Raw genomic sequence first — 22,136 nt, 5'->3', positions numbered from 1 at the left:
CGGAATGCACTGCAAATGAAATGAACACCGAGGCAATTATCTGGCGTCTGGTGAATGGGATTAAATTACTCGGGACGGGAAACCAGATCAGCGATTTGGAGTTTAGGACACGAACAAGGAAACGAGTTCTGTCTGATTTATATTGGGTAATTTTATTATTATTATTATTATCATTATTATTTTATTTTTGTAAAAAAAAAAAAAATTCAAATATAGCCAGTCTCCGCTGTCTTCCTGTTGTTCTGAGAGAAATGGGCACTGCGAAGAACACAGTTCTCCGAAGCACAAACGGTACAGAGTGCTTCGATGCACAAACAATCCAGATTCTACTGTTTTGTCTTATGGACCCATTCTACAGTAACTACTGTTGAACACACCCTTGGATTTGCCCAGTCTCTTCCCATCCATGTTTTGACGTTGCCGTTGGAGACGGCCAACACCGAGTTCTTAAGGCAGAAGGAAATTGTAAACGCTTACATTCTTACATCTCTTCGTGTTGTGGTTTAAGCAAAAACATTTACCACCCTGTTCCTAGAAACGATATGCACTGTTCGACTTAACAGAATAGAATGGTCTGTCCATCTATTAGCGAAAATAAACTTTACCGATTGTTCACTTAGCAGATATAACGATGTTCCGTGTTGATGGTGACGACATTTTCTCAATGACAGCTGATAGCCTTGGTTTAATATCGTACAAGAATCTTATGAAGCGTGCGATTCAAATGCACTCTTCTGCTATCTTGTGTGTTATTAACCTTACGTTTTGATTGCTTATTTTGCTGTATTATTCTGTGTGAGAAATGTACTCCATTGTAGCCAACGGCCTGTGTTTCGTTGGAAAAAAAGGACGCCTTTCTGTGTTAATTCGATGTGACAATTGTAGATACTTTGTATTCACTGGGTGTGCGCGAGCATGTCTTTCTGATGTTGGATTTGTTATTAAAATAAAGCTTATTTAAACGTAGCCTATGCTAAACGTACGTGTGTAATTTGCATTGTTTTACAGTCAAGTCTATCCTGTTTTTCCACACTGTATAACTGGATAGCCGGTTAAATGTTTGCAAAATGTAAGCAAACAACTAGACAAATAATCTTGCAAACTGTCTAAAAACTGTTTTGTAACATTTTCAAAAAATAGTTCGGCTGCTCTGGATTAGGCGGTCACTTAGATGAAAGTGGCCTCTAGTGGTCAAACGAGAGAAGGGTAAACATTGAATTTGATCCATTGGGAAATCGTGCGTTCTCAGTGATGGGAACAAATAAATTATATTTTACAAAAGGGACATCTCGCTCCTCTGAGGCAAATTAAGGAGATAGTTTTGGCACAATTTTTTTCCCAGACAATTTCCATAGGTTCTATAAAGATTGTACTGTATGTGGTTAGAATTTCACGGTGGAAGAGTTATTTTAATATGGCTCCCAATAGATGTATGGAATAATTTAAACAAAGTCAGTTGAAGGCAATACGTTTAGAAACGAGGTCATTTAGTATTATACATTCATTTAACATTAACCGCAACACCCCCATAGAAAATACAATTTAAATACAAGATGGTTACATTTTTCAAGCACTTTCGTTGGGGTTTTGTGTTACAATAATAGAAAATATTAAACCATGGTAACAACAATTGATGACACACAGCAATGAGGGTACTATTGTAATTGCAGCTGTGACATCACAGGCGTGAGTTCTATAAGTACACTGGCATTAAGATCTGCACACAATAGCTGTCTCAGGAAACTACATAGATATAGATAGAACATCTATATATGTGGGTGCCTGAAAGCAACCTTTCAGAATAATAGGTTAAAATGGACTTTAACTATAATTTACAAAGTAATGCACCATATGTATTCTATCCAGGCTATGGTAAGTAATTTTTAGAACCTTTATTTGTCTACATTATTTATTTTTTAAACACTTCTGTAATGTGATGTACAGGACCAAAATGACATGATTAGATAGAATTTAGATAAATCTACAGATAAATCAAGAACAATATTGTGATTACAGAGAAGCCAGGATTGCAGTAAAAAAAAAAAAAAAAACATACATCCAATTTTAATGCAACATCACCTCAGATTACCCTGTTAATTGCATGGTGGTAAACAATGACCTCTTTCACAATGGCATTTTCACCCAGGGGAGCGGTAAGTGTGTAACTTCTGACTGCACTGTCAATTCTGCACACACAATGCCAAGCATGAACGCAGCGCATTTTCTAACACTCGCTACTGATTGGTCGTCTTCTTACCAACAGGGTATGCTCAGCTGCATGTTGTCGCGCCCACCCCTGTCCGGACCTTCTTCCCAATAATGAGGTGCCCCCATTGTTGTCACATGACTCCCTCGGAACCCGAGGCGCCGCCCAGCATCGCCCCCTCCCCGAAAACGGAGAAAGTGGGGAGGAAGAGGCAGAGGAGGAGGGCGACCAACGAGACGAACTTCTCAGAGAAGTACCGGCGGCTAATGGAGGTGATGGGAAGGGGCGGGGCGGAGCCGGGGGTGGAGCCTTGCGCCCACGAGAGCTGCCCTGCGAGCCCGCCACACCCAGACAGCTTTGCAGTGATGTACAGGACGTGGATGGAGGTCATGAACAGGGGCGTGGCGAGGGCAAAGCTCGGCCAGGCGTCTGGGACCGGTGACAGGGACACCAGAGCCAAAATGGAGGACCTGTCTCCGTCTCTTCAGAAGGAAACGGGCTGGGGGAACCTCAAGGCGGAAATCTGGGACATGACAGCATCCTCGGCCAAAGAATTGGTCAAGGGGGACAAACACCAGATGCCTGTGTCCCAGAGCTCCCCGGGAGAGTCCTTGGGGCTGTTTTACCCCAGTCTCATCCCTGTGCCCCCCCAGGACCCCAAACCCAGCATCTTCCGGATCCAGAGCTCAGATGCAACCTCTGGCTCGGACATTCTTGCCTGAGAGGGAGCAGAGTGGCATGCCTCCTCTTTTGGCGATGCTTACTGCACATGGGTGGGCTGAGTGGCCTTTCTTTTGGAAGCAGGAGATTCACAGAGCTCAGCCAGATCTCGTCCCTTTGCCTCTCGGTGGTGCAAGGAGTGTAAGGCTACTTGGCTCAGGGAGAACCAGTCCTGGCGACAGCATGTGATCAGCATTACCAGCCTGGGCCTGGACTGCAAGCACCGCCCAGGAGAGAGAGGATCTTACATCACAGCGCCACCTGGACCCACTGACAGATGAGTCCATAGTCTTCCATGAGTCTCTTCCCAGTCTTCCAAATGTTTACCAATAAATCATTTGAAAAGTTTATTTCTATCTGTTGCATTGTGTTCAAACCCTTTTTGTAAGATCGCAAATATGTGAATACAATGTTTTAACTGAACAGTCTAATGCTGATGTAACAGTCACTGCTGGTAACTGAAAGTCATGGAGCTCTAGAACACTGATTTTAAATTTGGAAAAAACATTCCAAAAAGCCTGCTCTACAAAGGGGCAAAGGAATGTCTCTTTCTATGGGATTGTCTGGAAAAATAATGAGATGGTTTTTATGTTGATGATTATGATATGAAAATCACAATCATCATCATCATCTTATACATAGGGCCACCAGTTTGACACCCCATACTTTCTCAAAGTGTACTTCACTCCTCCGCCAGCTAGAGGTCACAATAGTCTCTTTGTCAAGCCCCTTCTCAAACAATTATCCCACCTCAAAATTCTAAATTGATAAAGTAATTGCCACTAATTAAGCACAGATGATGATTGACAGTGATGTTTATAAGAAACGCAAATTCAATTCAGTTTGATTATACCATGGACATGCAGCATGCAGTATTTTTAAATGTTGTACTGGGGCACGCTAGGTTTTGTTAGAAGCAAAGATGGGAAATGTGTACATTAAAAACAAGAGCAGTTACGTAGCATTTAACTTCTACAAAAAAGTTAAATAAAAATATTCACCTGTTAAGTAACCGTAGCCTTAAATCAAGACTTAAGTAGAATAAGGCGTCTTAGTGCTGGGCTAATACTAAAACCCACAGCCACACCGACCCTTTTTCTGTGGATGCAGTTTTCTTTTACTGCTGTGATACTCAATCCTGGTCCTGGAGAACCATGGAGTCTGATGGTCTTTTCCTTAAGATCAGCAACTGATTCAGACCAATTGCTTTTAATTGATCAACTGCTGTGCTACTCAAGTTCTGAGTAACAACAAAAACCAGTAGACCCTGCAGCTCTGCCTGACCAGGACTGAGGACCACAGGTTGAAAGATGTGCTTTAGATAACATTTAAACTTCCATCCATGTTCATTTCCCTTCCTGACTCTCCCCATATTAGAGCAACGAATTGTTTTTATAAATGTCTCAATTAGAAACTAAAGCCGCGTTTCCACCGCAGGAACTATACCCCGGAACTAGGAACCTTTTGAGGAACTCAGTGCGTTTCCACCGCAGGAACTAGGGTCTAAATTTAGTTCTGGGGGCTTTGTTTTACCCCCCAAAACGTTCCTGCTCCGGGGGTAGTACTTTCCGAAAGTACAGGAACCTTTTGGGTGGAGCTTGGCAGCGCTGAACATTTCTGATTGGTCAAGTAGCTACTCGCAGCATTTGTGTTGTATTTATTTTCCGCCATTACCCGCCATGTTTGAAAATATGTAGCGGCAAACCAATTTATTTTCATAATAACTTCAAATCAAACTTGTATGTTATGCGGCGCAGTAGCCTAGTTTTGGTTATAGCCTGCCAACGTCTTGGAATTATAACGTGTGCTCTTCTGTTCTTTTCTTGCTTTAGTATTCGTTTTATAAAATGCTAAGCATTCGTGCTGGGACAGCATATTACGTAGGCTACTAAAACATTCAAACGGATTAATTCGGTTGCTGAATATTTTCTTCCGGATTTTCTTTGTTAGCCCGTTGTAACTGACTCAAAACGTTTGATACAGTTATGTGAGTTATGTGAGGTATGCGGTAGTTCTGCGTAATTAACATTGGTGATACAGTACAAGCAAACTGGAAATCACCTTCCGCACTTTTTGTCCGGGTAAAATAACAGGTTAATTCTAGTAATCTTCCTTTTAGCTTTTTCAGACTGCCGTAATTTTACTGCCATTTTTCAATTCCACGAAAAGACCAGGAAGACTATGGACTAATTTATGGTGCATGGTTCGCATCTGGAGGGCACACTTCGCTGCTCAGCTAGCAGTAACTTCGAAGGAAAGCAAACGGTGGCTGTACCACTACTAATTTACATTTTCACGCAAGTCCGCGTTTTCTTTCTATTCTTGTCATTTTGCCATTATCCTATATGGAATTGACGACGAGAAAGTAATCAAACAGCAAATTGTTTACAACGTGTGCATGTTTTCTGCTGTTGTTGCCAGTTATACATATAAATGTGAATGCATTCTGTCGCTTCGGATGTCAAGACATGAAAGCGAATGTTCGCATAAAAACATAATGAATGTGTTTGAGAGGATATATGAAAATCAATAAATACATAACCATATATAGTCATTGTTGGTAACCCGTTGTATGTAAGTGAAATAAACCCCTCCGGGCTGTCCCGGTTATTAGAAAATAATGTAGGCTACTACGGTGGTAGTATGGGCTTACAGAAGAAATCATATGACAGATGGACCGACGACAACGTTGCTTTTTCATACGTCAGTGGGCTAATTTGCCTAATCTTCGCGGGACTTTAGACCCCAGTGGAAACGCAGACAACCATTGGCTGAAGGAACCTTTTAGTTCCTGGTAAAGTAGTTCCTGGGACTGAAAGTTCCGGGTAATTTTGGTGGAAACGCGGCTTAAGTTATAGAATTTGTCACTTGACTGTGCAGTTGGAGTACCTGTGGGGACTATTGAACTATTGAACTACACATTTAAATCCCTCCAGGTCACATGGTGGAGACAAACTGGTGGCCCTACTTAAACATTATTAGGGGCCAAGCACCATAGCACCTATTGTAAGTGTAGTTTTTCCCCCCCACTATTAGTATTTTTCTGCCATGGGAGTCCCTAGAACCGCTTGGTCATGGGGTCATGATTCACTTTTCTACATTCCTTAGGTACTGCTGAGTTCAGTGCACCCATCTTCATCAATTTCCACCACATTTAATTTTTTTCTATTTTGAATTTTATGAAAAGCATATCATGTCCTTGTGAACAATTTACTGAATCACCATGAAATGTGCCATGTATCATCTCCAGGGCAGGCCGGCAAAAAGTAGATGAAAGATGGTTGCTAGGTCAAACAATATGGCTGCTATGAACAAACAAATTTGATGGTGAAGACACATAACAGGAAGTGAGCCATATCTCTGCAATGCTTTGATGTATTGATGCCAAACTTGGTACCCATCTATGCCAGGGAGTCTAAGGGGCACCCGCCAAGTTTCACTAAATTTGGCCAATTGCTCAATTTGGCTGCTATTCTGGGTATTACCTCTTTAGATCATTGTCTTCAGTAGTCTTTAAAAGGTAGGCCACAATAAGTGGACCAATTTGGCAGTGAAGGTGCCGTGATGAAAGGATAACCATTTATCTGCAACACTTTTGTTTCTTGGCACCAAACTTGGGACACATGCTTATGGGACATATACCAGGCTTTGTTAAATTTGGCCACTTGGGGGTGCTATGCTAGGTTTAAAACGGCAATTACTCTAAAATCAAAGCAGGTTTCTCAATCAAATTTTTTTTGTGGGCTATTACAATAATGACATAGACCCGGCCTTGCCACTGACTGGCACTGACTTATTGGCACAAGTAATACACCAAATGGTGAAAGAACATGCTTCTTTTCTCTGCCATTTTCCCCCCAGAACATTTTGTGTACATTTTGAGTACTAAACATGATTATGTTATTTTTCTTTTTTCCTTGACTTTCAATAATTGTTTTTTTTTTTGTGTTTTGTGAAATTTTTGCCAATGCTTCAATGAGCACTTGATCTGATCACTTGATAACCTCTAATTTAATTTTTTTCCCATGGTTGTGGTTCTTTTGAAAAAATCGTATTTGTTTGAGCAAATACCCATTACTCTGCAAAAAAGAAAAATACCATAATCATGTACTAAGTACATAAAACATTCAGAAAAAATCTAAGGCATTTTGAATAAATATTGACATATTTTAACTTCTGATAAAGGACTCTCACATCTATGCCAAGAATGCCCCCAAGTGGTTTTTAAACCTGGCTGTACTATTGGGGATATGCTTGTGCACTGACGTGTCTCCCATTCCGACACCGATGGATCAGGGACTTTTAGCACTTATCCAGGATGGGAACTACAAATGTGGTGCCTGTACCCTATGTAACAGTGCAACCAAAACCCATTTTTTAAAACACCCTCATTCAGGCAAAAAGATTCCAACCAAAGGTGTCATTTCGTGTCCTACCAAAGGAGTCCTATATATGGTCCAATGCCCGTGTTCAAAAGCCTGTATCGGGAAAGCTATCCGACCTTTGAAACTAGAGATAGCTGAACATAAAAGCACCACAAGAAGACAGGACACTAACTATTCTGTAGCTGCCCATTTTTTATGTGCTAATCATATATACTGTTATACTGGGTTTGAAAAAGGGACTTTACCAAGAAGAGGTGGGGACCTCAATACCTTGTTCCTTCAAAGGGAAGCTTACTGGATTTTTGAAATGAAAACACTGACTCCTGATGGATTAATGTTGATGTGTGTGATTTAAACTTATTGTGCTGAAAAATCAAAGTGATTACCATTTAAAATAGTTTTGCTATGAAACAGCAGCATGTGTTTTGAGAACCATTATATTTTGTCTTTTACCTGCTCAATTTACCTTTGAGTTCACATCACTAATCATCATGATGCATTATGATTCTACCTATTTTCAAAATCCTCCGGGCATACTCCACACTGACAAGTCACTGTGGCAATGTCGATTTGTAGCAATGATTTTGGAGCATTAGTAGTGTGCCTTCTTTTTTTTTTATTAAGGGTGGATTGTAAATTTATTGAGAGTCTGTTATTATGTTACACCCGTAACATGAGTTTAAATTCATTTTCAACATTTTGAATATTTGATTGGATCAAAAAGAGAGCTTTTTAAAGAAAATAAATATCATAAATTAGTGGATATCTTGATTCCTCTGCTTAAGCATGAAAGTGAAATTATGTAGTTGAACACGGAAGCCAATTCAACGTAACATTTTTGATTCGGATGTACGGATTATGGTCATAAATATAATCTATAAAGAGAATACAATATGATCGCACTTTTGATACAAATTTAGAGAGTAGGCCTACGCATTCTCCCAACGACGCGCCTCTAGGAGACGTCACAGCAAGGGAGGTTTGAAGACGCGTACGCATGCTCACTAGCAGTCCTTACGAATTTCTGTCGCGAAGGATAACAGCCAAGGTAAGAGTTGGAGCTGAGGATTTAAGCTTTTTAAGTGATTCACTTGTATTACATAATGACAAAGGCACGTTTTGTTGTCTACATGACTATTTTAAGTCTCATATGCCTGTACGAGAACAAAACGACCTAATTAGCTTTTGACAGTTTTAGCGAGCTAGCGTTAGCTGCCTAGCTTGTTGGTATTTAACATGACTCGAGCTTGTTGCGAGCTAGCACTGTGAAGTACACGTAAGCATAGCCAGGGTTGTGTTTTAGTAGCAAACTAGCTGATTTACAGCAACTTATTAGCAGTGCTTGACAAGTTAACTTTTAAAATAGTTTAAGGCCCATTGCTAGAAACGTTAGCGACGATAATTTGAAATAAATTAATCTAACAAGATTTATGGAAATGTTCTTGTTTTAGCTTTGGCTAACGTTCAATTAATTTGGTTTGACATGCACTGTAGAAGGCAGGTACACGTAAGCGCTCATTTTAAATCAATACATGTTTACTTTATGCACGTTATACATTATCCATTCTGGACATTTGTGAGTTTTTGTTCTGTCGGTGTCCACTGATCAGATTAATTCATTCTGTGTTGCCTAGCCTAATAATACTTTAGCTTCTTGGATTTACCTATGTAGCTAATTTGTTTCCTTCTGCTTTAAGGTAAAGTAGCCGCGGAGATTATTAGATTTTAATAAATTGGCTCGGCTACAGCCTAGGCTCATAGTTTAGTTATTAGCCTAAAATGAAACTGCTTACTACGATCTAACAGGATTTGTTCTGGGCAGTAATTAGTATACTTTAATTGTGTGGTCGATTTGGTAAACCTGTGTGTGACTTGCGGATTACCCACATCTAAATAGTTTTTTTCCCGTGCATACAGAACGTTTATGAACTGCCGTAATGTTAATATGTGCATAAAGTAGGTTAATGCATTACAGTATGTACAGTGAGGACTCGGGTAGAGTAGCTGTCAGTTCTGAAAATAAACGTTAGAGCGGAGTTACCCCGGGTCACCTTAAGCGCTTGAGGCTGTATGAACGATGTCCTTTCTGTATGCATCCGGCGAGATCGGACGTAACTAAGTGCTGGTTTTAATGCAGATAGTCCATCCTTGTAGTAAGTTTCTGTTATCTCAGGTCGCCTGTCCCTAGAACTTGGAAATGCGAGAATAGAGAGGTTATAGGTCTCACAAACTCCATTGTCTAATAAAAATATCCTGCAAATTTATCCCCATTGCAACTTGTCCTCCGTTGCAGATGAGGGCGCTGTGTGTTCTTGCCGTGCTTGCTGTGCTGGGGTTAGTGGCGGGAGAGGAGGGGGCCCGACTCCTGGCCTCCAAATCGCTGCTGAACCGCTATGCGGTGGAGGGACGGGACCTCACCCTTCAGTACAGCATCTACAACGTCGGGACCAGGTACTCCTCTCTGGCCTAACCTGGCACACCTCAACATCGCATGCTTGGGAGGGACTCGTAAAACCGAACTGCACACCGTGGTCTTAAGGGGACTCCGGTCCCGGGCCTGGGGGGTCCAGCAGGGTGCGCTGGTCTTTGTCACTCGACACCTAATCGTTCGGTTAAGGCCGTTGATGACCTACTTAACGTCTCGCCTGGTTTGCTGGGTCTGAACGCTTTGCTTGTTTCAGAGAGAAAGCAGAAATCCCCCACCAAAAAAAAACAAAGTGCACTTGCTACAGAGTTATAAAACGGGTTGTTTTCGATCCTGGACGCTGATTGGCTGAGACGGCGTTCTGCAGCGATTGCGAATCCGATGCCGCGACAGTTCCTCAAACCGCCCGTTTGTAAACAGTATCGCTCTGTGCACGAACCATTAATTGCAAATAATATTATCAAAGTAATATTGTGTCATCAATTATGTGTTTCTGTATGTTATAACCATTTTATAAATGCCATATGCAACTCGAGGCCATGGTATATCATGAATACAGTCATGGCTACCAGGGGTTGCCGGCACTGCTTCGCTTCGTACCTAACAACACTTCTGTAGCCGTGACTGTGTTCACGATATGCGCGATATTCCCGTACTGCTTAATCATCACAGCAACACTAATAGACAGGGTGCTTTGTAGTCCTGTGTTCAGTTCAGCCATTGCAGCTGGTTAAATGCTTCAGACTGCTGGCGTATCCCACAATCCTTTGCAAGCTCTGCGCACAGATCAAGCCGAGAGGATTAATGCTGTTCAGTCTGTGCTGTGCTTCACAGTGGGGGACGTGCTTGTGCCGTACGCTAATGTTACTGTTTCCTCTCCCTACAGCGCCGCCCTAGAGGTGGAGTTGTCTGACGACTCCTTCCCCCCGGAGGATTTCGGCATCGTGTCCGGAATGCTCAACGTCAAGTGGGACAGGATCGCGCCGTATCCTTGACAACGTTTTCGGGATATCTGTGTTCCCCAGCCCTCCCCCAAGTATTTGGTGGAATCCCTCATCTTGACTGACACCTCATGTTGGTTTAAGACTTTCTTCTCCCGTACACCATTTTGGAATTCCAACACTTTTACCCTGAAATATTCCACAAGGCATTTTGAAATAATTTATCTATGGGGGAAACATCCAACATTCTGGCAACCATGACGTTGGTTGCCAGGGTCCTTGTTTCCATGACCCCCCCCATTTTGAGTTCTACAGTAGAATTCTGAATTCTTCCTTATTGCCCTCAGCCCGTTCCATGGTTTTCTCTTTCTGTGATATCTCACTTTTGTCGTAAGTTACCTTTGACCTCTACTCCTCTGTCGCGTTGGTCTTTATCCTCTCCCTTTATCACTCTCCTCTGTTTCATAACGGTCTTGCCAGTCTGCCCTTAGTCAGTTTGTACTGTGACCTGAGTTCCTGTGTGTTTCAGTCTGTATGTAGAGCTGTTGGAAAGGGAAGCTAGCATTTGTGAGGCTGGTTCCCGTGGTGAATGTGATTGGCTTTAGCTGGTGGTGGTAACATTAAGTTAAAAGCCAGTGATCAAGTTGGTTTGAGTTGTCATCTCCAATTGGAGCCCCTACATAAAATAGTCCAGGATGCCTCAGAAGAAGTGACTGACGGTTTATTAGCGAAGCGTATCCCTGGACGTTAGCAGACGTTAGCCTCCTTAGCGTCAGCCCGGTCAGGCTTGCGGTACCCTAGGGTTGTGAGCATGCCCAGTGCGGCTTCCAGAAGCTTCTTCTCCTTAACCCCCCGCTCCCCTCTCCCAGTGCCAGCAATGTCTCTCACACGGTGGTACTGCGCCCCCTGAAGGCCGGGTACTTCAACTTCACCTCTGCGACGGTCAGTTACCTGGCGCAGGAGGGAGGGCAGGTTGTGGTAAGTAAACCCCCCCCCCCTCCCTGACACACGATACTTTCGATCCTGTGATTGGATGCATGACACACTCTCACTTTGTCTCCTTCTCTCCCCCCTCCCCCTCCCCCATTTTGCCATCCCCAGGTGGGGTACACCAGCGCTCCAGGGCAGGGGGGCATTCTGGCTCAGAGGGAGTTTGACAGGCGCTTCTCCCCACACTACGTGAGTCTGGCTCCGGTCTTAGCCTGAAACAGCCAAACTGTTCAAATCAGAACAGCGAGAAACAAAAAAACTTCTTTTGTAATAACATAACAATATTAACCTCTATCTATCCTTCTCCTCTCTCTGTCTCCCTCCCTCCCCTCTCTCTCTCTCCAGCTGGACTGGGCAGCTTTTGGGGTGATGACCCTGCCCTCGATCGGGATCCCCCTGCTCCTCTGGTACTCCAGTAAGAGGAAGTACGACTCGCCCAAGAGCAAGAAGAACTGAGCAGTGTGTGCTGGGGGGCCGGGGAGGAGTTTGGGGGGGGGGGGGGTGTTCCTAGTAAGGGTAGGAACGGTGGGAGCGGCAGGGGCTTCATTGCTGAGATCTGGGGGTTTTGACAGTATTTGGGAATAAATGAATTGCCCATATTGCGGTGAGTGAATGGAAGATGGCGGTAAATGCATGGAGGATGGCGGTATTGCTGGGAGCCGTGTGGGAGTAAGTTCCTGACGCTTTCCTGGGGTTATTTTACAGGGTGATTGCCGTGAGGCGGGGGGTGGGGGACGGGGGGACGGGGGGCCTGGGTGCTACCCCATGGCTGGGTGTTGTATTCCCCCCCCGGGGCCAAATGCCCCGTGTACGGCAGAATGGTGTCCTGTCCCGTCACTGAATGGGTGGCGATGGAAGTGCTCCCCTGCTGGTTTGGTACAGGGGTCTGGACTGGGGGTCTGGACTGGACTGGGGGCGTGGGGTACAGGCAGAGCCCAGAAATCACTCCAGTGGCTCGATTCTACTGTGTGTGCTTTTTGTTTCTCAGCCCCCCCCCCCCACCCTATCAAGGAAACTTCTGTAAACAAGGGCGTGGTTCTCATTTCGACTTTTGTGGGGACAAGAAACCGACAAAACTGGACTTTTTCTTAAGGATTTTTTTTGGGGGGGGGCACTAGCAGTATCACCCAATAGAACGTGATAATATTGGGGGGGACCATTTGATGTTTTCCAAAAGTTGTGCGGGGGTGGGGGGCATGTCCCCCCCCGGGATCTACGTCCATGTTTGTAAATGATCCATGTAAGCTCTGGCTCATCATTTTTACCTTGAGAATAAAACGCCAGGTTTTACAAACAAGTGTCACTGTCATTATTTTTTGACTCCTGTCCTGCTGTGCTTCATTAATTGAAATTGTACCTTTTTGCAACTTCCCCTTTAATGAGAAGAAGGAGTGTGAGAGAGAAACTGGGAGTGACGGCTTCTGAAGAAATAGGGATGGAGGTTTGGTGGAGATCGTGCTGGTTGACTGCTGGGCTGGTGTAGGAATATGATGATTACTTCACTTGTTTGAGGAAAAGAAAGAAAGACAGAACATGCATCTACAGCCCCTCTAAACGTGTTCAACACCACACATGTAATCACGTGTAATTATCTTGCCGTCGGCTGCCAAGAATGTGCCGACCAGACCTGGGTCAAATACGCATTTGTTTTGGATTCAAATGCTTTTCTGTGCTCCGTTGATCTTGCCTGGTGTAATTGAGACTGCCAATATGACCAGAAGGCGGGGTTTTCGATTTTTGAGAGTATTTCATTGGTTCCAATACACCAGACAAGATCAGCAAAGCGTGGAAAAGTATTTGAATCCAGAAGAAATACGTATTTGACCCAGCTCTGGTGTCGACTGATTTCAGCATCTCGTGGGATACATTCTGTCATTGATTTCAGTCAACCTGCAGTGATTGTTACATCAGCATTAGAATGTTCAGTTAAGAACATAGAGACATATGTGTGATATCTCAAACCTTAAAGGGTTAAGTTCCTTCAAAGGAACTCTGGAGCTCTGCAGAGACGGTTCAGTGGAAAATTACACGACCACCTGCTGGAACAGTGGTGGGCAGGTCCAGTCCTGGAGGGCCAGTGCTTAAGCCAGGCTTTTGTTTCCATTGGATACCTGGGTTTAGTTAGCTAGTTAGCTCTATATGCTAGTGCTGGTTCACTCATTACATTACATTACAGGCATTTAGCAGATGCTCTTATCCAGAGCAACTTACAACAAAGTGTATAACCATAAACCACTCGTAGTTCAGACCACAGCAAAACCTTTTGTACAGGTGCTCAAGAACAGTTATCTGTGATTCATGAGTTTATCCATTAATTTAAACAAAATTACAGATTTCAGAAAATTTATTTAAATAATTAAGAGCAGAAGTTAGCATGAAGGCCAGAAATAGGTATGACTCTCCATGGCCACTCTTGTGCCAGGATGAAGACATGTTTGAGCTGCACTTTATTTTCAAAACAGTTATTGGGCCTCATTCACGAAACATGCGTACGATCACATTCGATCGTAAACTGTGTACGAACATTTCCAGGAACATTTCGGAAATCGTTATTTTTTTCCTTATCTGTATGCATGGCTGTTTCCTTATGCCAATCACATGTGCAGGATTGTGCATAAAATTAAACATACAAAAAACAGTCAGCATTCATCATCTCGTACACCTGGGATAAGCACAAAAACAGAGGTCTGCACATGTGCCATGAATACCATATCGGTTGTTCGTAGGAACACTTTTAAGAACAAAAATAAGAATAATTTAAGAAAGGTTTTGCGAATGAGGCCCGTTGAGTTTATTTCAGTGCCGTATTGAAATTATTCCTGCTTGTCAGAAATGTTCATGCCGTGTCCACGGGAATTGGCGCATCTGTAAAAATTGTCCTCCTTTTTTAACGCAACTTTGTTTCGCGAACCAGCCCTGCGAAATCATCACAGCATCAGCACAGGGACGGGCGATAACAGGACTGTGACTCCGGTCTTCGGTCAGTGCCTGTGGTTTTGGGGGGGCAGCGGTGGTCGCGCTGAAAGCCCCCCCTCGGGGATATGCTCGTAGATGGGGCTGTGGCTGTTGGGGACGGACGGGGAGGGGCCAGACTGAGAGGGAGGAGTCAGGGGGAGGCGGCCATCCACTCTCTGAAATGGACAGAGAACGATATAAAAACATTTTTGATTCTGTGGGACTCTTTGTGCAACAAAACACTGAGGAGGTCATCATTCTCAAATCTGCCTGGAAAATAAAGCCCATTGGCTTAGACCAGGGGTCTCAAACTCCAGTCCTGGAGCGCCACAGTCAATTATTTTATCATTATAAAAGATTTTAATGAAGATTTTTTGCCTTTGTGAAAGAAAACCAGACTAATTGAAAAAAGAAACAATGTATCATTCTGACATTAGGCTCGAGTAAGAAAGCGAACCTTTCGGTGTGAAAGCGTCATAAATGTGGTGTGCTTAAAATTCCAGGATGATATATTTGGTATATTCGGGAGTATATTCAGGAGCATACTTTTAAGAAAGTAAATGGCCATTTTTTTCCATACTGCCCCATCACATACTAAAATGTACACACTAAAGAGTACGCAGTATGCTTAGTAGACGGTACAAACTTTGAGGACACGGTTGTTAGGAGGCTGATTCGGACACACCCCTTGTCCATTAAAACGCCCGCCAGCGCTTCCTGTTTTACTAGGGCAGTGTGTGGTGGGCGGCGGTGCGGCGCACCTGCAGGGCGGGGTCCAGGGGAGAGGGGCAGTCCGTCAGTCGGGGAGGCGGTCTGAGAGGCAGCCCGGGGGTTCGGGCGAGAGGGGGAATGGCCACTGTGGGCGGCCCGTCCCTCAACCCCCTCAGGTTCACCTCAGAGTACAGGTGGTTCTGGACACCCTCTGGAAGATGCACAGACACACACACACACACACACATATCACACGCACACATACATGAACACACACGTACACATACAACATACACATATATGCACACACATAAGCAAACACACACACACGACAATACAAGTTTAGGGTAATATTCTGCATGAAATGACAATGGATAGAACCTGACACACAGAAAGCCTTTGACTGGATTCAATGGAAATCCAGTCCTTAACATCTTGTGACTCAAAATTGAATGTCAAGTAAGTTTAATTTGGCAAGTTAGCGTGGCTTAAACTGCAAAGTGCACACATTTAGGCTTTCGCCTTCATGAACCCTGTCTGATGTTTCATGTTCTCCCATCCTGTTAGCCCCCCCTCCTTGTCCCCCCCCCCCCCCCTTACCCCCACTCCTCTGAATATCCTGCCTCCTCCCCATGGCGTAGAAGTCGATGCGGTCATGTGACTCTTCCGGGTGGGTCAGGTGATGGGTCTCCTCGTAGGTGTGCATGGGCACCAGCTCCCAGTATTTCTGCTCCTCTCCCGACCCCCGCTGGGGCCGGGCGGCACCGGCCAGGGGGGCGGGGGGCAGTCCCAGGTGGGATTCCAACTGTGCTTCGGCCCCGGAGGAGGAGGAGGAGGAGGAGGAGGGGGAGGAAGAGTGAGGGGTGGCGTTGGCGACGGCCCTCGGGGGTTTGTTGACCCGGGCGTATTGGGGGTCCCCAGGTCCCGTCCCGTCATCGGCGTGACCGCTCTCTGGGGCTGCGGCTTTTGGGGGTTCAGCGGGGATGAAATTTGGCACCTGCTGCAGAATAGCAGTTATACAACATCAACTTAAACTGGAAGAGCACTCTTCAGCATACACTGCACAAACCAAAAAATAAGCCAGTCTTAACAAGTATTTCTTATATATAATTATTTCTATTATATTTTTGCTAAATAAGACAAAAAACATTAAAAGACAAATTAAACAAAAAGACGATTTCGCTTGTCAAGTAGACAGTACCTTAAAACAAGCTAATATTTTCTACTTAAGAGAAAAAAATATTCTCTTAAGTAGAATATTTCTCTTATTTAAATAAAATTCTCTTATTTATATATAATATAAAAATACTCATTATAAGACTAATACACTTAAGACAGCCTTTTTTGCAGTATAAATCCAGCTGTATAGATGTATGATACTATGTAAAAAAAGATGTGTAAGTCACTTTGGATAAATGCCCATAATGTAATGATTTGAAGGCAGGTATGTTTACTCTGACGTGACTGGTTGTGCGTAACCTCTCTGCCCCCTGTACCTGTGACCCTTACCTCGAGCTCTTCATCAGTCTTTGCCTCCGGGAAGGAGTTGGCCTTCCTCATCACCTTCCTCACCACTGCGTACTGCGCCGTCTCCGTGGGAGGGGCGACGGGGGCGGGGGCGGGGGCAGGGGGGGGGCGGGGGCGGGGCGAGGGGTGGATTCGGGCTCCTGTTCTGCCCCCAGTGCCCCTCCACCCGTCCCTCCCACGACCTGTCCCGATAAATCCTCACGGGCTCTCTTTCCCTGGGGGGGGAAAAAAGAAGGGGATTGTGGGTAATGACACGTATATTGGGGGGCTGAAGACTTCCATGAGAGACCAAGCAGTTCAAATAACTTAATCTTGGATGACAGAAAAAATTATATTTTTATTGAATGTCCCGTGTAGTGTAGGTTTCAGCTTGGTAGAATATTGAGATTAAAACCACACATGAATGTCCCCTACTGGGGACAAAAATGAATGGCCAGGTCTTAGGAGGTTACTTAGTTTCTAGCAGAACCGAGAAGAGAATTTTCGGCTGGACCAGTGACATATTTTGTTAGTTCAGGTGGTTCATTGGCATGAGTGAATTCTGCCATGCTCCAGGTAACCTGGGGAACACACCTTGGCACAGGGCATGGTCAGCACTTCGTCGAAGGGCCCAACAGCATGCTGGGTATAGTAGTCGATCAGTTCCTGCAGGCTGCCATGGCGACTCGTCTCCCCGGCGATGAGGTAACGCCTTCCTCCCCCTGTGGCCCCGCCCTCTTCCTGCTCGAGGATGAAGTGGCGGCACCTGTCTCTTCCTCTGGCAAAAGGAAGGGAGTGTACGTAGGTGTGTGTGTGCGCTGTATGTGTGCATGTGTGTTTGCATGCACATATATGTATGTGTGTGCATGTGTGTGTGTGCGTGTGTGTGTGTGTGTGTATGTGTGCATGTGTGTTTGCGGGCACATACTGTATATGTATATGTGTGTGGGTGTGTGTCTGTCTGTGAGTGTTTGTGCGCACGTGTGTGTGTGTGTCTGTGCGCACATATATGTGTGTGTGTTTGTATGTGCTGTATGTGTAAGATGCACTTAGCACACAGCTGTACCTGTATGAGAGGACGAACCCAATCTTAGACTCACTGAGCCTCACCAGAAAACAGCCCTCAGGCTCATCCTTCAACAGCTCCTCTGCCTCCCTGTGAGAGAGAGAGAGAGAGAGAGCGCATGGGAGGGAGGGACAGGGAGAGGGATAGAGAGAAAGAGAGGGGAGAGAGATTGAGGGGGGTTTCACTTAATATCAATTAAATTGCATTTTAGAGGGCAGTACAGGGCTGTTTTTTAGGGGCACAGTAAGTGGTGCTTTATTCCCAGTGTTGTGTTGCGTTGCGTAGACCCCCCCCCCCCCCAGGTTCCTGGCCCCTCCCCTCACCGGCGCGTGGCGAAGCCGTGCAGCCAGCAGGGCAGCGGTTGCCCCGGCCTGCGCAGATGGGGCATCTGGGACCTCTCGAACCACAGCAGGGTGTGGGCCCGCAGGGAGGGAGACAGGGCCTCCAGGGGCCCGGGGCCACCACACCGCAGCACAGCCGCGGGCATCTTCTGAACCACCGTCTGAGAGAGGGAGGGAGAGAGGGAGAGAGGAGGGAGGGAGAGAGAGAGGGAGAGAGGGAGAGAGGGAGAGAGGGAGAGAGTGAGAGGGGGAGTGAGAGTGAGGGGGAGAGGAGAGAGAGGAGTGAGAGGGTGAGAGGAGAGAGAGGAGTGAGAGGGGGAGAGAGAGGGAGAGAGAGAGGGAGGAGTGGGGGGGAGAGAGAGGGGGAGAGGAGAAAGAGGAGTGAGAGGGGGAGAGAAGGAGGGAGTGAGAAAGATGGGCAGAGAGACGGAGGGGGAGAGAGAGGGAGATGGTAAGGGGAGAGAGAACGGTGAGAACAACAGTTTTTTCATCTGAGAGAAAAAAAGAGGATAGAAGAAAAAGAAGACGGCCTATGCCCTGAACAAGGAGAGGTCTAACACTAAAAACAGAGAAAGAGTGAAGAAAGCAGGATGATCACTCCATTACTGCTTACCAATAGAAAGAGAGAGGGAGGGGAAAAAACCACAGCAAGTTTTTTTTTTTTTTTTTTTAAGATTCCTGTTAATTACTTCTGTAACATCACTAACATCTGTGAGTTCTTCTCGTCTTTAAGAACATTAACTACATTAACTATACTTATCTAATGAGAGCAAATGAATTCTGAAGACCGTGGGATGATTCTTTTTCTCTGAGTTACTGTACTCTCACTAAAACACGACCCTTTGTCAGGGTTAAGGTCCTTCAGAGCCACAGGAAGCTGTTCATGACATTCAGCGATGGTGAATTTGCTTGTATTCTTCTTGTGGCTTTTGGGTGTAGAGCGTCCTGTGCAGCCGTTTATCGTAATCAAACAGGAAATGGTCAGAAATGTATTTCTGCGCAGCGCCGTACGCAGTGCAAAACTGGGCCACAAACAGCTTGTCATTTCATGTTCCACTGCTTTCTGTCCGCAGTACACTACGCAGAACTGTTACACGCAAGCACAATCACCGCTTACAGTCCTGATTACAATTTTTTTAATCTATATTTTCATCGGTATTTGGAACAAATGTATATTTTCATATAGCTGACTTCTGATTTTATGTTTTTAAAGGGGGTAAACAAAGTAGTCCACAAAAGATATTCCAAATGAAGTTCTGCCTGCAGACATTAGCCCAAGATAAATGTTCCACTGCCAACAGGAGGTATTTTTTCACAGGTTGATTTGATAATGGAACAACTTTTCTAGGTCGTGTTGTGGAAGCAGATTCCCTTCGATGTGTTCAAGACCAGGCCTGAGACAGTGCTGGATGCTCCCTAAACTCTGAGTAATGTGACATCCCTTGGGCTAAATGGCCTGTTCTTGACAGAAAATATTCTTAATTCCTTTTTTTACCTCACTCTCCCTGCCATTGGCCGGCTTGCTGGGAGGCCCCGCCTCCTCCTTTGGTGCTGGGCGGGATTTGATGCTTCGCCTCGGTTTGACTGGAGGAATCTGCCTTGCGGGGGGCTGCTGGGATTGGGGGACTGGCAGAGAGGCGAGGCGTGCTTCTCTCTCACGCATTTCAGAATCTGTCAAAAAAAAATCGAAAGATTCAATTAAAGTGGGCATAAGTTAACATTCGCGTATTAAAAACTGATTTCTGTATCTACAAAATTACAGTATGAAGCAACGAGTATAAACTTAACAACGCATGGTGGATTTGTTTGTTTTTGTCTCTTATACCAGCATTTCCCAACCTTTTTCCTTCCACGGCACACTTTCAAAATTTACAGAACCTCATGGCACACCACGCCGACAGGAAAAATCCGCGAGTCACGTACTGACGTTGCTGTGACGTGCCAGCAGTAGGGCTAAATGTTCTTTTGGGGTTTTAATTAAGCGATATGCATTTTAATGGCATTCATTTTGGCTTTTGTGAATGGGATTTGTTCATTTCATTTTTTTTAAATTCATTTGAACATAAAAATTTTTTATGAAGGATTTTTCACACGCCACACCTGACCTCGCCTGACGGCACACCAGATTGCCGCGGCACACCGGTTGGGAAACGCTGGCTTATACAATACGAACACCCACTGAAATATGAATGTGGTACTGTGGTTCCATTTTGTTTTAAAGCAAAGCTGCAAGCAGTGTTTACAGGTGCCAGGTATAAGCTAAATTGCTATCTCTCTGTCCACAATTGCTAGCCACATTTGCTATCCCTCTCCACCTCCGCAATAACTACACAACTGCACAACTGAGGTCACTGGGATAAGATATTTTTTCAAGATTTTACAGCAGTTACATTATAACTGATGTGCAACCTGACCACTTAAAGGCAAAAAACAAACAGTACTGTAAATTCCAGCCCATATAACACACCTCACTTATTCATTAATTCAATGGTGCAGTCTGTTGGGTGGCCGACTCTCAAACTCATATAAGAATTCCCCGTGTGACTGAGGGTTCAGTTCTCTGCTAAGGCACTTTTGGCACTGTGATCCCTCCCGTCTCTGTCTAAGCTTTCTCAACGTCTGAACAAAGTGACAAAGTACATACAGAGAGGGCACTATCTGCTCTCCTTTTTAAAAAAATAGAATTTAAAATGGAGAACTGCACAACCAGCAAGATGCATCGACAATCATTCTGATACCTCCGAGAACACATTCACAACACTGCAGAAGTTCACGTTTCGTGGTCGATCTGATCTGTTGTGATCCTGTTAAAAGCAGAAATGGGCCTTTGCAGACCTCAAAAACAAACAACTCTCAAACTCTGGACATTCATAACACAAGTGCTCATCACACACAGACCATGGGAAACTGCTTTTTAGCAAGCTTCAAGGAAACAACCTACCACCTCATATTTCCTTTGTTTTGTAACCCCATTTTGGTGTCTATACATCTATAGTTTTCAGCACAGGTCACATGACTAAATAAGTCACAAACAACAAAAACTAAACTTTTTTTAGGATGCCACATAATAATTAAAGAATGTAGAAAGCATCCATCACTTTACCATGGCCGACATAAGATATGAAAACATGATATCACGGTCGTCAGTATCGTTATCATGTTAAAGACACCAGTTACATCACGTTCAGGTAAACAATAGGTAAAGAGCCAAACCTTTTATCATCTGGTAGTCAAAATCCATGTTGAAGTTGCAAGTGGGGCATCTGCACACATCTGTACCCTCTTGCAAAGCCACTCACTTCCTTCTGTGAGCATGGAGGAGGTGTCACTGTTTTTAATGTGTGAGAGAGACAGAGAGGGAGGGAGAGAGAGAGAAAGAGAGGAAGAGAGAGAGAGAGAAATAGAGAAAGAGAGAGAGAGAGAAAGAGAGAGAGAGAGAGAGAGAGATTTTTAACAGTTGGTGTCTCATGGTGACAGTTCTTTGACAGGTCTTGTGCAGTGCTACCTCACCCCTCACCCCTCAATCATCTTAGTCCCGGTACCTTCAGAAAACACAAAAGCTAGCTAACGATCATCACTCTGCCATGTTTTGTTTCGGCACATTTTGGATTTGAATTTACAGGGCACGTCGATGAACTAAGAAATGTTGGGCCTCTTTTTAACTGTATTTCATGGCGGTTGTTAACCAGCTGACCCGACGTCTTCGCCAGAGCCAAGTTTAGTTTTCCCGGAAATAAAAAAGTGGCACGAGCCGCGAGCAATGAAACAGGTCACATGGGCCACCGCCACACAGGAAGTGAGAGAGCAAAAGGGAGAGTTGTTCAAAGATTAACCATTCTAATACCCCGCTGAGCAGCCGCGGGGTGCAGGGCATTGTCATGCGTTATTCG

The 22,136-nt window shown here is 44.6% G+C and overlaps 3 protein-coding genes across 7 annotated transcripts in view; 2 read left to right on the top strand and 1 right to left on the bottom strand.

Moving 5' to 3' along the window:
- Positions 1-966, top strand: part of LOC135261881 (tuftelin-like) — a 30,638-nt gene extending 29,672 nt beyond the window's left edge. For all 4 annotated transcript variants that reach the window (XM_064348566.1, XM_064348567.1, XM_064348565.1 and 1 more), the window contains one exon: positions 1-966. This exon is cut by the window's left edge and continues 996 nt beyond it. The gene's annotated coding sequence lies outside the window, so the exon portion shown is untranslated.
- Positions 967-8,201: 7,235 nt separating this feature from the next.
- On the top strand, positions 8,202-12,964 carry ssr2 (signal sequence receptor, beta). 2 transcript variants are annotated; one of them, XM_064348553.1, is made up of 6 exons: positions 8,202-8,359; positions 9,605-9,762; positions 10,623-10,721; positions 11,547-11,655; positions 11,779-11,856; positions 12,013-12,964. In XM_064348553.1, the coding sequence occupies exons 1-6, from the start codon at positions 8,309-8,311 to the stop codon at positions 12,121-12,123; spliced, it is 606 nt and encodes a 201-aa protein (XP_064204623.1). In that variant the 5' UTR covers positions 8,202-8,308; the 3' UTR covers positions 12,124-12,964. The 2 variants fall into 2 exon arrangements, with proteins under 2 accessions (XP_064204623.1, XP_064204624.1); XM_064348554.1 differs by lacking the exon at positions 8,202-8,359 and adding an exon at positions 8,780-8,818.
- A 1,029-nt stretch (positions 12,965-13,993) lies between these two features.
- On the bottom strand, positions 13,994-21,956 carry si:ch73-109i22.2 (SH2 domain-containing protein 7). Its single transcript, XM_064345619.1, has 10 exons — positions 21,789-21,956; positions 21,460-21,574; positions 19,742-19,917; positions 18,229-18,407; positions 17,906-17,995; positions 17,421-17,617; positions 16,843-17,057; positions 15,934-16,333; positions 15,384-15,544; positions 13,994-14,798 (listed from the first exon to the last, which is right to left on the bottom strand). Exons 2-10 carry the CDS (start codon positions 21,485-21,487, stop codon positions 14,649-14,651), a joined length of 1,596 nt encoding a protein of 531 aa, XP_064201689.1. The 5' UTR covers positions 21,488-21,574; positions 21,789-21,956; the 3' UTR covers positions 13,994-14,648.
- Between the last annotated feature and the right edge of the window lie 180 nt (positions 21,957-22,136).

Source organism: Anguilla rostrata, chromosome 8 (assembly GCF_018555375.3).
Source record: "Anguilla rostrata isolate EN2019 chromosome 8, ASM1855537v3, whole genome shotgun sequence".
NCBI classification, from domain to species: domain Eukaryota; kingdom Metazoa; phylum Chordata; class Actinopteri; order Anguilliformes; family Anguillidae; genus Anguilla; species Anguilla rostrata.
Note: the sequence above shows the minus strand (reverse complement) of the source record. Positions and strands in the feature narration are given on the sequence as shown.

What these genes read in the sequence shown, in the direction of transcription:
- si:ch73-109i22.2 (XM_064345619.1), bottom strand. Translation starts at nt 21,487, where the DNA reads ATGGATTTTGACTACCAGATGATAAAAG. An exon ending in TGCCAAGGTGTGTTCCCCAG is followed by an intron (nt 17,058 to 17,420) that starts GTTACCTGGAGC and finishes AGAGCCCGTGAG; the next exon opens with GATTTATCGGGACAGGTCGT. An exon ending in GGATATTCAGAGGAGTGGGG is followed by an intron (nt 15,545 to 15,933) that starts GTAAGGGGGGGG and finishes TGCATCTTCCAG; the next exon opens with AGGGTGTCCAGAACCACCTG.
- ssr2 (XM_064348553.1), top strand. Translation starts at nt 8,309, where the DNA reads ATGCTCACTAGCAGTCCTTACGAATTTCTGTCGCGAAGGATAACAGCC. An exon ending in CGCGAAGGATAACAGCCAAG is followed by an intron (nt 8,360 to 9,604) that starts GTAAGAGTTGGA and finishes CCTCCGTTGCAG; the next exon opens with ATGAGGGCGCTGTGTGTTCT. An exon ending in AGGAGGGAGGGCAGGTTGTG is followed by an intron (nt 11,656 to 11,778) that starts GTAAGTAAACCC and finishes TGCCATCCCCAG; the next exon opens with GTGGGGTACACCAGCGCTCC.